The sequence below is a fragment of the Sceloporus undulatus genome, chromosome 6 (genome assembly GCF_019175285.1).
Source record: "Sceloporus undulatus isolate JIND9_A2432 ecotype Alabama chromosome 6, SceUnd_v1.1, whole genome shotgun sequence".
NCBI lineage: Eukaryota > Metazoa > Chordata > Lepidosauria > Squamata > Phrynosomatidae > Sceloporus > Sceloporus undulatus.
This window is the reverse complement of record NC_056527.1, coordinates 120,648,740-120,662,524: the sequence shown is the minus strand read 5'-3', so window position 1 is coordinate 120,662,524 and position 13,785 is coordinate 120,648,740. Positions and strand designations below refer to the sequence as shown.

The 13,785-nt window shown below is 47.7% G+C and overlaps 1 protein-coding gene across 2 annotated transcripts in view; it reads left to right on the top strand.

Annotated features, from left to right (window-relative positions):
* Positions 1–7,943: 7,943 nt before the first annotated feature.
* The window catches only part of LOC121934066 (tetraspanin-15-like), a 29,161-nt gene continuing 23,319 nt past the window's right edge, over positions 7,944–13,785 (top strand). The window contains exon 1 of one of the 2 annotated variants that reach the window (XM_042474065.1): positions 7,944–8,714. In XM_042474065.1, the coding sequence (XP_042329999.1) occupies positions 8,607–8,714 (108 nt within the window). In that variant the 5' untranslated portion in view covers positions 7,944–8,606. The remainder of the gene's footprint in view (positions 8,715–13,785) is intronic. The other variant, XM_042474064.1, reaches the window with a different exon arrangement.

The following is a 13,785-nucleotide window of genomic DNA, read 5'->3' as shown; positions in this document are numbered from 1 at the left end:
GCTCCTATATGCCAGTTGCGATGGCCCTTTGCAGACCCTTTCCTCCCACTGGCCCTGCCTTTCCGGTTGCCATTAATCTGCCCAAATTAATTGCATGCGGCTCATTGGCTCTGTCCTGTAATGAGATTGTTATGAACCCGTCTTCATCATCTGGTTCAAGACACCAAGGTTTTTAGGGCATAAAATCAGTTTAGAAGGAAGCAATCAAGATGGTTAACAACTGAGCAGAGGAAGCCGAGAGCAAAGGGAGGATGCAGCGGAGGAGACTGGCTTTCACCAACATTGCTCCTAGTTTGTAAAAAACACAGAGCATTATATAAATCCAGTCTGGGAAGAGCTTCTATCCTCATTATTATTTTGGAAGGGAGAGTGCAAAGGAGGCTAAGGACCTCCCTGTTCTGGATTGAGCCACTACTACTGAAGGCATTAGCTCCTATGACCCAAACAGGTTCAGCGCTGTTTTATTGATGGCTCTAAACTAATGTATAATTTTGTTTTTATAACTTATTTACCAAGAACCAGCATTAAGGTTTCACAGAGTAAATCTGAATATTTGAAATGTGCTGAAATATTATTTTCTGATCCAAAAATGCTGTTATCTGGGGTGCAAATATTATATTTTATGCACAATAATGCCATGTGCAAATAAGGCCCAATCTGCAAATAGTCTTTGAATGAGAGCCAGCATGGCCTAGTGGTCTGAGTGCTGGATTAGGGCATTGGGAGATCAAGGTTCGAATCCCTGCTCCACCAGGGAAACCCACTGGGTGAGCTGGGCAATCCCCCTTGGAACAAACCTTGTCAAGAAAGCCCCATAATAAGGGGGTCACCATAAGTCAGAAACCACTTGAAGGCGTATGACAACAAACAACAAGTGATGCATTGATTGTGCTATGCAAGTTCCCTTGCGTTCAATGACAATGTTGTGCAAGTGAATGCACAGCTGAAGGTGCAATCAAATGCACAGCTGATTGCACATCTTGCACACATTCACGTCTCATGCACATCCCATGTGCCCACAGGAGTATCCCATGCACATGTTGTGACGGTGTGCAAACAGCGGCACATGTTCCAGTCTACATCTTCAGCCTAAAGCCTGCAAATGGTGGGATACATTTTCATATCGGACAAGGTGTATGGCAATCTGTCACAGGCCATATATGGACAAACCTGTTATTAAGCCACCACATGCTATGCCAGCTGAGAAGACCCTTCCGGAAGCCATTTGGGGAATGCCCATAGGATGCTCCTTTTCTTAACAGATCCACCCCTTGGATCCCAGCCCTGGCCATGGAAGGCACAGGAGGCGCTTTGGCAGAGACAGAGTGCGTCCGTTTCTGTTGTGTTTTGCTCACAAGCTGCCATCCACCATCCTCAGGCGCTTGCTAAAAATGACAAATGGTTCATCCGTGGAAGAAATCTTTATACATTACTGGTCAGCTCTGTGGCTGGGTTCTCCTAATGCAGTCGCCTGGCAGAGCAAGGCAGAGGAACTGCAAAGGCAAGGAAAGCGTGGAAGACGCTGCAAGCGAGCCACATTAATTTTGCTCAACATGCTTTTAGTAAAATGAGAGACTGGATGCCACATAGGCTGGCTTCAAGGTGCCAGCGCTGTCCTTGGCAAAAGGATGGTGAAATGATGCAATAAAATAGGGCAGTGGCTGAGATTTTGCATCTTTTGGAGACCAGGGTTCAAATCCTGCTCAGCCATGAGAACAGCCTGGGTAACCTTGGGCAAGTCACACTCTCTCAGCCTCAAAAGAAGGTAATGGCAGCCCCTCTCTAAACAAATCCTGCCAAGAAAACCCTATGATCGTTTGCCTTAGGGTCTCTGTAAGTCACTCAGTGGGTTTCATGGGAATTGAACCCAGTTCTCCAAAGTCCAAATCTCAAACCATACCACACCGGCTCTCATTCAATTCAATAGTCTTGCCCTTTTAGAGAAAAATCCATGGGTGCAAATCAGACAGCTGTCCAGATGTTTGACTGCGGTTCCCAAAAGCATTTGCTGGCATAGCCGATGGTAAGGGATGCTGGGAATTGGAGTGTGAAAACATCTGGAAGGGCCCCTCATCCCCACACCTGGAGTAACCCAATTGGATTCAGGGCTGGAAAAGTGTTTGGTTTGAAGTTGTAAGCATCTTACAATTACTAGTAGTAAAATAGATCTGCCCTCAGAGTGATAATGCAAAAAGGCACAAGGAAAAACAGCAATGGAGGGAGTTAGGCAAAGTTAGACAAAGCTTAGACCCCAAAACAAACCAGACAAAGGAGTATCTTCTTCTCAGGAGCAACTCACATGAAGGATAAAGTACCTAATGCCATGTTTCTCTGGGTGAAATCCTTCCCAAAAAAGCCCATCATTTCATTTTGCTATTGCCAGGGAGGCCAGACTGAGGAAGGCACTTTACTGGGACCTAGCTCTGAATGCCCCCCATTCTAAATGAGAAAACAACTCCTTTCTTTAAGGTGTCCAGTACTGTAATGGCTGTTCACAGGGATAGATGTCCACAATAAGCCCCACAGGCCAGGCTCATTTAGCGGTTTGCGATGACATTTATTGCTGTACATTTAAGGAGGTGGTTCTCTCCATAAAGGCTTCTTTGAGGCCTGCAATGTGACCTGTGCCTCCAAGCGGCATCTGTCCAGAGAGATAGATTATTATAAGAGAAGCGGCTACAGGGAAGTCAATGCAGTCCAGGTAATGCGCAGGTAACCCAGGAAGATGGATGGAGGGACACTGGAAAAGTCTCGGTCAGCCTGGAAATCATTGCACAAAGCCAGGAGTCCAAAGTGGAGTTAGACCAGGAGTTGCTTAAACAAAGCCAGTCCAGCGTTCAATCCAAAGAAAAGCACAAACATTGAGAGCAATTCCAGCCAAAGAGACTGAGGCTGCGTCTGCACTGCAGAAATAATCCAGTTTGACACCACTTTAACTGACGTAGCTCAATTCTATGGATGGAGCTCTAGGATTTGTAGTTTGCTGTGGCACCAGAGCTCTGACTAAATGTCTCACAAAACTACAGTTCCCAGGATTCCACAGCTCTGAGCCATGACAGTTAAAATGGCGTCAAACCATATTATTTCTGCAGTGCCGGCGCAACCATAGTAAGCAAAACCTTCAGCTTGCAAACTATGTTTAAACAGCAATAGCAACAACAAGTGCGTTTCTATTTAAAAGGCTAGAGCTGGTTCTTTTTGCATATTGAGGAGGATGCTTGCAATGAACAGTACTTAGCGGCTGAGCACTGAGTAAGAGCCTTGGATAGAATTACACCTTCCTACACACTTGCGCTTGTATTCCACCAGAGAGCTTACAAAACTCAACATGCGCTGTTCAGTTCAGACAACAGTTAGTCTGCCTCAACATTTAATGCAATAAGCTGCATTTCAATGGATCCGGAGGATTACATCCAGAATTTCTATAGCAAAACTCAGTGTTACCTGAAATAGAAAATGCCAGCCAAGAGAGCTGAAATTTCAACAACAGTTAACTAATAGGCATATTATCTCTTAGTGTTCCCTCTTTTATTTTTCCTTTCCAAACTAAGATGATCAGTCTGCGTTCTATCCTTTCTACACTGAAACTAAATGCTACTCCTACTGTCTGAAATGTAAAGGTAGTAAATGTGAGATTCAAAGTGAGTCATGAAGACACTCAAACAGTTAAAGATTTTGTACATCCAGGGTGCATCCACAGTGCAGAAATAAAGCAGTTTGACACCACTTTAATTGCCATGACTCCGACCTACAGAACCATGGGATTTGTAGTTCAGTGAGGCACCAAAGCTCTTTGACCGACCAAGAGGAATATCTCACCAAACTACAAATCCCAAGGTTCAACAGGATGGAGCCATGACAATTAAACGCATCAATTTTAAATGATGGATTTTAAATGTGGATTGTTTTCATATGTGTATATCTTGTCTGGTTAAACTGTATGCGTGTCCTTTTAAATTGATGTATATTTTAATTGATGTGTTTTAACTGAGGTGATGTGTCTGTTAATTGTTGTTCCCCGCCTTGATCCATGAGAAGAGGCAGATAAGACATTATTATTATTATTATTATTATTAGGAACCAATGGGAGCTGCATGGACTACTAACCCTCTCCCTAAAACCATCTCAACTTCTAACTTTGAAGCATTTTAAACAGAGCTTGGTTTGGTGGAAGCAACCTATTTAAAAGTTCCTATGTCTACATTGTAGGGTTAATGCAATTTGATGCCAGCCATGGCTCCATCCTACAGGATGCTGGGATTTGTAGTTTGTTGTGGCACCAGCACTCTTTGGTAGAGAAAATGAAATGCCTTGTAAAACTACAAAGCCCAGGTTTGCATAGGATGGAGATACAGCTCTTGGAAGTGGTGTCAAACTGCATTATTTCTACAGAAGAAGCAATCCGTTCTTTCCAAAAATTAGAGAGTCTTGACAGTTTGGCAGTGCTGATGTCTATATATATATATACACACACACACACCGCTTTCCAGGCCACGCTTTCCCCTGAGCTAAAACCCTGGCACAAAGGGCAAAGCAGCCCCTGAATATTCCTGTTGGAAACATCCAGTATTTACAGTCCAAAGGCCTCAGATGTTGTTGTTGCCTGAAAGTGGAAGTGAGTCTTCTTGTGTCTCCTTGCATCTGACTGAAAGCAGCAATTGCATTTTGATTAAAGGAAACCTTCTTGCGTTCTCTCTTCCCCCAAAGGCAACGTTTGAGTAAAGGCAACGCACCCTAAATCAAGCCTCGTGTCATTATTGCAACGGTGCAAACTTCCCTCGGCAACAAGAGGAATAACAACTTATTTCCAGCGCAAGCCTTCTGCCAGGAGGAGATGATTTCCTTAACTGTTTCAGCTGAGCCAAATTAATGTTGATGGAAATTGCCTTTCCTTCTTCTCAGGTGATTTCTCTGGTGCTTTGGCAAGAGGCAGATGCAGGGAATAAGCCGGATGCGCACATCGCCCATTAGGCTGCGCTGCCTGAAAGAAGGGCAGGGAAAGCAAGCAAATGGAGGATTCAGAAGAGCAGATAGATATATTATACACACATAGTGCTTCCAACCACTATCTCCAGAAGTTCCACCTCTTTCAGCCGTAGGAAACTGTTGATCCAGTTGCATGCCTCTCTCTAGCCCATTCCTAGCATTTCTTTGCAGGCCTTTGTCTTGACCACTCAAGCCAAAATCCTCTGCCTTGGAACAGAGCTATTAATGACCCAGCACTGCCAAAATAATCCAGTTTGACCCCATTTCACCTGCCATGGCTCAACGCTATGGGCCTCCGGGGTTTGTGGTTTGTTATGGCATCAGGGCTTTCTGACGGAGAAGGCTAAATGTCTCACAAAACTACAATTCCCAGGAGTCCATAGCACTGAGCCGTGGCAGTTTAAGTAGAGTTAGATCATTAATCCTGCAGTGCAGACACAGCCTCAGTCTCTTTGGCTGGAATTGCTCTCAATGTTTGTGTTTTTCTTTGGATTCCTGAACACTGGCCTGGCTTTGTTTAAGGGACTTCTGGTCTTCCTCTAGTTATTTGGACTATTGACTTTGGGCAATGGCTTCTACACTGAGTCCCTCCATTCATCTTCCTGGGTTACCTGCGCATTACCTGGACTGCATTGACTTCCCTGTAGCCACTTCTCTTACAATAATCTATCTCTCTGGACAGATGCCGCTTGGAAGCACAGGTCACATTGCAGGCCTCAAGGAAGCCTTTATGGAGAGAACCACCTCCTTAAATGTATGGCAATAAATGTCACCACAAACCCACAAATTTGGGCCTGTGGGACTTATTGTGGACATATATCCCTGCAAACTCTTAAGAGATCTAGTTGCTATATACTAAATCTGAACTGATCTGCATGCCCCACTGTCGCAGTGAGAGATTGAACTGAGGCTGTCATACTTTGGACATAGGATGGGGAGATGTGACTCAATGGAAAAGGCAATCGTGTTGTAGGAAAAGAGGAGGACTGGGCCACAGGTGGAATTATTCAACCAAGGAATCATAAGATTTGGAAAGGACCCCCAAAGGCCATCCAATCCATGCAAGAAGACACCATCCAAGCCCTCCTTGTGACAGATGGCCATCTGCTTACAAACCTCCAAAGAAGGAGGCTCCACCAAAACCAAGGGAGCAGTGTTTTCCACAGTTAAAGAGTTCTTACCATTAGGTCATTCTTCCTAATGTTTAGGTGGAATCTCTTTTGCCGTCGCTTGAATCCGTTGCTCCGTGTCCTACTCTCTGGAGCAGCAGAGAACAAGCAGAAGAGCCAGGTCTCCCAGGAGTTTGCAGGGCAAATGTTGACCAGGGCTCTTGGAGGTTTTGGGTTGAAGCAAGTAAGAAATAGCTAACTAATAATAACTACTGTATTCCTATGATGGACACAGCTACATTGGCTCTGAACGGAGAGCCTGGCGCTCCATGTAATTGAATGCGATGCCTTGTGGGCATTTCTGTCCCTCTGCCCTTCTCTGTCTCTCAATGTTTGGGAGATCAATGCAAGATCAGGCTTTGCAGCAAGATGAGGAAGAGCAGGTGAGAGAGATGCAAGGGACCAGCCTCTTCACAGCTGGAAGGAGGAGGCTTTTTATTCATGGCCTTCTTTCTTTCTTTGCTGTCAGGTTGGCTTTTGATTTACGGCAGTCCTGTGAATGAATGGACTGAGGCAAGGGACAACAACAATTCACAAACACCATCGGTTAAAACACACACCAGTTTAAAGGGAGAAATAAGATGCATGCATATTAAATCAACCCACATCTAAAGTTTCTCACTTAAAACTCACAACTTAAAAACTGTCTGGAAAAGGCCCCTTTGCAAATGAGGGGCTGTTCCTGGGTCTAGGCTGCACTTTCCTATTCGGTTTCCTTTTTGCTTGCTGTATAGAAATGCCAGAACCTGGCCTTTGCTGGCTCTTAGGGCCATAAAGAAAGAGAGGCTGGCTTCTGCCAGGGTTGCTTTTCCCTGGAGGGGAATTCATAGTCAGGTTTGTCTCTCTCCTCATCCAGGGATGAACTAGGCCTGGGTAATGAAGGCAATATCTCAGACTGCAGGCTCTTGGGGCTTCCTTTTAAAAGTAACTGAACCAAGTGGTCAGAAGAAAAGCAAGTTTGATCGCTTCATTAAGTGGGGTAGCTTTGCTGCCAGATGCATCCATAGAGATATGGAGTCGTGAGCCGCCATTTCTCTGCATGGCTGCCCCAAAGGAGAGGAAAGAGGATTCACTGAGGAGCAAATCCTGGACTGGTTCCAGGTCTAAAACCTTCAGACAAACCTTGGGGTGCAGGAGAGGCAGTTTTGAAAAAGGGGGGTGCCATTTTCCAAGCTCAACCCTCCTGGGAATCCACTAGGTTCTAGACTCTAGAATGGGTTCTAGACTCTTTGCCAGCCTCATGGCAAACTAGTATCCCCTGTTCAGTGGCATAAGGAGGGTAATTTGGGGTTCAGTAGGCCTTGCAGGACATCATTGTAAAAGGTCAGCCGGTGTGACTCTGGAACACTCTGGATCTTCCTAGAAGATCTGGGGCAAAAGGTGGCTTGTATTCACCCATTTTGAAGGGAGTATCCCTTGGGTTCCAGCATGGCCTAGTGGCTTGAGACCAGGGTTGGAATCCTGGTCCAGCCATGAGAGCCCAGTGGGCGACTCCTTCAGCCGCAAGGGAAGGAAGGCCATGGCCAAGCTCCCCTGAAGCAGTCTTGCCAGGAAGGGACTCAAAGGCCTCAGTGCTGCGCTGGCCGGACATTGTCTGGACAGTTGGCCCCAGAAGCAAGAACCGGACCCAGCCATGGCAAGGGGAGGAAGGTGGGCTGTTTGGTGAGCGTTTTCTATGTCCTGTCATCTCTTTCTAGACATTGGCATATTATGCCAGCTAAAACACCCGGAGGGTTGCCAGAACATTGGGAGGAGGGCGCTGGAAACACCCACCAAAAGCAGCAGCAGCCGCCGCCGCCGCCGCCTTGGCTAGCCCTGGACTCTGTGCTCCAGACACTTTGGCAAAGCATTGAAGGCCCTTTAGAAAGCGCCAAGTGCCCTTTTGGCCCAAGGGCTGAGTGAGGGCCCTGGGCAAAGACTCCTCCCTTTGGGTGCTGTGAGCCGCCTTTGGCCAAGGGCCTATTATTGGGAGAGAAGCCGAGGCTCCTGGGACCGGAGGGCCCCCTTTCTGGGCCAGGCAGGGGTCCGGAGGAGCCCCGAGGGGAACCAATCAGGCCGGCTCCCTTCTTGTGCCCTGCTCCGGGGAGAGATGCCCGGGTCTGCGGAGGAAGAAGAGCAGTTCCTGGGCTTCAGCCACCCTTTCCTGGCCCCAAACGACCGCCCCTACTGCCGCCGCCGCGGAACTGGAGGCTGGGAAAGGCCGGGCGTTGGCTCGAGAGAGAAAGGTCCCGTCGTCGTCAGGCTCCTTGGCGGGGCTCCAAATGGAGGACCCCGGGCAGAAGGCGGGCCTGGAGGACGGGTCCGGGAAAAGGAGGACGCCGGGCCCAGCAGCCCAGCCTTTCTCTCCCTGCTGCTGCTGCTGCCGCTGCCGCTGCCGCTCTTGCCTCGGCCTTTGCTTTCGCTTGGGGCCCCGAAGCCCAGGAGGAGGAAGGGGCTCCGGAGGGAGCAGCCATGGAGCCCGGGAGGAGGAAGGAGAAGGGGCCTCCCCGGGCAGAGGAGTCCTGGTCTGGCTACTACTGCCTCAAGTTCGCCCTCTCGGCCTACGCCACGCTCTTCGCCGTAAGTGAAGATTAGAAGGAGGGAAGGGGAAAGGGAAAGGGAAAGGAGGCAAGCAAAGCCCAGCAGACAAAGGCAAGGCAGCCGAAGAGGAAGAAGGGAAGGACAAAGGAGAGCCCAGGAAGGGAAGGGAAGGGAAGGGAAGGGAGCCCCCTTGACCCCCTCCCTCCCTCCCTCCTCCCCCTGCCTTTCCCTTCTTCTTCTTCTTCTTCTTCTTCTTCTTCTTCTTCTTCTTCTTCTTCTGCCCCAAAGGAGCCTCCTCCTCCTCCTCCTCCTCCTGGGTCGGGGGTTGTTGGCCAGAGACCCCAGGTTCGCCTGGCCGCCCATGGAGCCCAAACCATCCCCAATCCCCCCCACAGCCTTGCCTTACCCCAGAGCAAAGGCCCCTGAGCAAAGGCCCTCAGAGCAGGAGGCCATGCAAAGGGAGGGCCAGCGCCCTGGGAGGAGGAGGAGAGGCCCCCATTTGCCCCAAGGGCCAGGAAGAGGAGGAAGCCTCCCTTCCATCTTCTGGACTGAGGAGGACAAAGCCAGCCCCAGCCTCCTTCGGGGTTTGGACGAAGAAGCCAAGGGAGCTTCCAAAGCTTGCCCCAGGGACTTGGCCATTTGGGGTCTCCCCATCAAGGCCTTTGGGTTTGCTCTGGGGCCAACATTATGGCTACCCCTGAATGGTTTCTGTGGCCAAACAGGGATTCGAACCCTGGTTTCCTGGGTCCAAAACACACCCCAGAAAGAATCCAGTGTGAGACTCTTTTAACTGCCCTGGTTCAGTGCCAGGGAATCCTGGGAGCTGGAGTGCATTCTGGCACCAGAGCTCTCAACAGAGAAGACTAAATGCCTCACAAAACTACAGTTCCCAGGATTCCCTAACATTGAGCCTGGGCTGTTAAAGTGGTCTCAAACGGGATTATTTCTGCAGTGGGTTTTGGGCCATAGTCACCAAAACCAGTTCCACCCCACAACTAGCCCTGAACACAAACTGGAACCGATCAAGGCAGTCATGGAGAAGAATGTGTTGAAAGCCTGAATGGTTGCCTGGCTGGGGGCAGCCCTTTTCCTGGAAGAGAGACCCTCCCTCCCTCCCTCCCTGTCTGACACTTTCAGAGGGATTTGGCTCCAGACCCTCTGCCTCCCAGGGATGGAAACACCATCAGGTTTTCCTCCCAATACTCTTGAAGTTTTAACATTTTCAGTTTCTGATTTTAAAGTCTTCAGGGGTTCTATTTTTAATGCTTCACCTGGAAGGCTGCATAAAATCTGCTCGGATGGAGTCAGGATTGAGGGACGCACACCAGCAGCAGCTCATTTTGCCCCAGGAGCCGTCAAAAGGAGCGCTGGGAAAGAGCAGCCCTCCCAAAACCCCCAACTGTCTGCACAGAGGCAAGTGCTTTTGCTGCTCCAAAGGAGGACCTCAAAACCAGTTTTTAATTCCGCCCCTCCCAAAAAAGATATATTTTGGCACCCAAAGCCCCCTAAATGTTCTCTATGGGGTCATTCTCACTGTGTTTTTGGCCTTGGTTGTCGCTGAGTACCTTCAAGTCATCCCCAACTTAAGGCCATCCTCAGGCAGTGTTTTGGATTTTGAGAAGCTAACTTGAGTATCTGAGGTGCATCTGCAGTTTGACACAACATTAACTGCTATGGCTCCATCCTGCAGAATTTGGGATCTGTCGTTGGATGAGATACTGGCATTCTTTGGCAGAGAAGACAAAAGGCCTCCCAAAATTACCGATCCCATAAGATGGAGCTGCAGCACTTAAAGTGGTGTCAAACTGCATTATTTCTCCAGTATAGATGTGCCCTGTGTGGAAATTATAATGTCTACTCAGTGCATGCATAAGAACAGGGGTAGGCAACCTTTTTGAGCCGGGGGCCAGGTTGCTGTCCCTCAGACAACTGGGGGGCCAAAGCCAAAAAATAAATAATTAAATAATGTTTTTTTTTTAAATTAAATAAATAAATAAACCGGGACAAATGTAGGACAAAATTTTTCAAATGGAGGACACTTTTAAAATAAAAACTGGAGGACGCGCAAAAAAAATTGTTGATTTTTAAAAAAATGTTAAGATAAATGCATGTTTCTGAAGCTTCTATAGACATGCCCCTCGCGCGAGACGCCATAGGCCCCGGCGGCAATCGGCGGCAGGACCGGGCTGGGGCCGGTCCCAAGGCCTCACCGGGCCGCATCCGGCCCACAGGCCACAGGTTGCCTATCCCTGCATAAGAAGATGTCCATTGAGCAAGACGTCTGATAGTACCCTCCATTTTCTCAACTTGTGTCCAAAGTGCAGAAGAAGTGTTCAGTCGACTCCAGAGCTCTTGCTGGCAAGACTTCTGGAAGCAGGGAAGGCTGCGCAGGGCTACTGCCTTGAAGGGCACATGATCCAACCAGGAGGAAATCTATTTAACCTTCCCTTCTCCCAGCATCTGCATCATCGCAGCTCAAGGATGATAGACACAAAGTACATGGGCTTTTGACAGCGTGGGGCTCTTTGGTGCAAATTGCCGGTTTCCAATCCAAGTCACGCAAGTGGAGATGCCCAATTGTTCATCCATCAACGTAATTGCTGTCAAGATGAGAACGGAGAGCAATTGCTGGAGACCTGGGAACTTGAGGAGCCTCCACCCAAAATGGAAGGCGCAGGCAGTTTCTGATAGTCTGTTGACAGAAGCAACCAAACAGCATGCTCTTCTTCATTGTGATGATGCAGATTGCAATGCCTTTCAGGGCCATGCCCTCACAATGCAAAAGCCACTCTGTTGTTGTGCGCCTTCAAGTCACCTCCAACTTACGGTGGCTGTTTCCTAGGGCTTTCTCTGTAAGATTTCTCCAGGGGAGGTTTCCTATGAGGAAACTGAGAGAGTGTGGCATGTCCAGGGTCTCCTTGGGTTTCCATGGCTAAGCAGGGATTTGAACCTGGGTCCTCTGGAGTCCAAATCCCACATTCAAACCAGGGCACCACATTGGCGCTCCTGTTCATACGTTAGACACTGATCACATTGTAGCATCACAGCTCTGAGGCTGCATCTACACTGCAGAAATGATCCAGTTTGACACCACTTTAACTGCCATGGCTCAGTGCTATGGGAGGAGCTCATCCATCATTGCCAACAAATCCATTTCTGTCTCATAATCAGGCCTAAAACCAGATTGAAATAGATCTGGATAATCCATTCCATCCAAACACTAACCACACTATAGAAACTAACCATTAGGAGAAAACTAAACCATTGGGGTATAGTGGTTTGAGCACTGGACTATGACTCTGGAGACCAGGGTTCGAATCCTGGCTTGGCCATGTAAACCTACTGGATACGCTTGGGTGAGTCACACTCTCTCAGAGGATGGCAATGGCAAATTTGCCTTAGGGTTGCCATAAGTCAGATATGACTTGAAGGCACACAACTACAACAACTAATAGAAACCCTGCGTGTCGCCACAATAAACTTGATGGGAAATGGTTGGATAAAAATGGAGTGCATATTGCCGTCAACGTTGGAAATATCGAGTGCCCCTTGAAATATGCAGAAGCAGTCGATGGCTTTGCCGTCTGCTAAAATTGGGATATTTGCTTTGGAGCGCATATATTAGCTGAGGACATGTGTTTGTTGGGGAGAAAAGGAGGGCCATCAATATGCCAGGGAGGACTGTAGCTGCTGCAGCCATTTGGAAACTCATTAACTGCTCTTTGTTCTTCCCATATTATTATTTTTAAATCCACTTCATTAACCTTCTGTTCCATACTTCCATATATTTCAGCTTCCAGCCTTAGTTGGAACAATGGCTGTTCTTTTACTGAGCCAAGCCATGGCTGCAACTCTTAAAGGGTCGTGTAAATCATTGAGCATCAACAAAAGCTAGAAACGATGGGGGTCAAGATGATGGTTTAGAGGGGCCTCCTGGCTCTGACCCCTGAGCAAGTGGCTTAGGATGATGGAATTTGCAAGAGGACTCCATAGTAGCAGTTGTTGTTGTTGTGTGCCTTCAAGTCATTTCCGACTTATGGTGACCCTATGGCAAAGCTATCCTGGGATTTTCATGGCAAGATTTCTTCCGAGGGAGTTTGCCTTTGTCTTCCTCTGAGGCTGAGAGAGAGTGACTTATCTCTAGTGGGTTTTCATGGCTGAGCAGTAGCTTGAACCCTGGTCTCTAGAGTCGTACCCCAACACTCAAACCACTAAACTTTAGTATTTGTCAGACTTATTAGAGGATCCTTTAAATTGCAAAGCATTGGCCAGATTTGGGGGCATAGAAAGCCCTATAAAATTCATTGCCATAAATGGAGAGGCCACTTGAAGGAAGACTGACAGTGGTTCCACTATGTTCACTAAGGTTAACAGTGGAGGACCCCCATGAATGTGGAAAAAAACACACATCAAAAAGCACTATTCTTTTTAGCTAAGAGAACACCTGTCTAGGAATCTCAAGTAGAACTCTATGGTCAACATCTGCCAGAAGCTGATCATAGAACCATACTGGAGGACCCACAAATGCCTAGAGAAGTGTTTTCTCTAGGAGCATCTAGGTTCTCCAGCACAACTCTATGGTCACCCTCCGGCAGAGTTGCTCTGGAGGACCTAGAGATTCCTAGAGAGGCTATATGAATCAAAGCTGCAAATGTGGAGGGACAGCTGTCTGTGTGGCTGGGAAAAGGGAGTGCATCCTGCCCACCATTAATATATTTGGAAAGCGTTTCTTAAATGGAACTGTTATTTGGCCCAAGTGTCATTCCAGCATCTTAATTCTGACCACCCCAAACTCCTTAGAAAGCAAGGAGGAGGACTAGTAACGCTGGGAAGTCATGGATCCAAATAACCTAGTGACCAGTTTCCAAAGTATAATTGCAAATAAAGTGGATGGGGAGAGAAAAAGAACGAGGAGCAAAAATAAATGAGGCTGTAACAAGGGCACATCCCAAAGCTAACAAAAGTTACATTGTGATGTATGCACAAATGAGACATTGTGAGCAGCAACAAAGTGACCAAAGTTACTTTATGAATGCAGGGAGTAATGTCCTCTAGTTACTTTTTAATGGCCTTTTAAGATGTTTTTGAAATCATTGTGAAAGAGTATCTT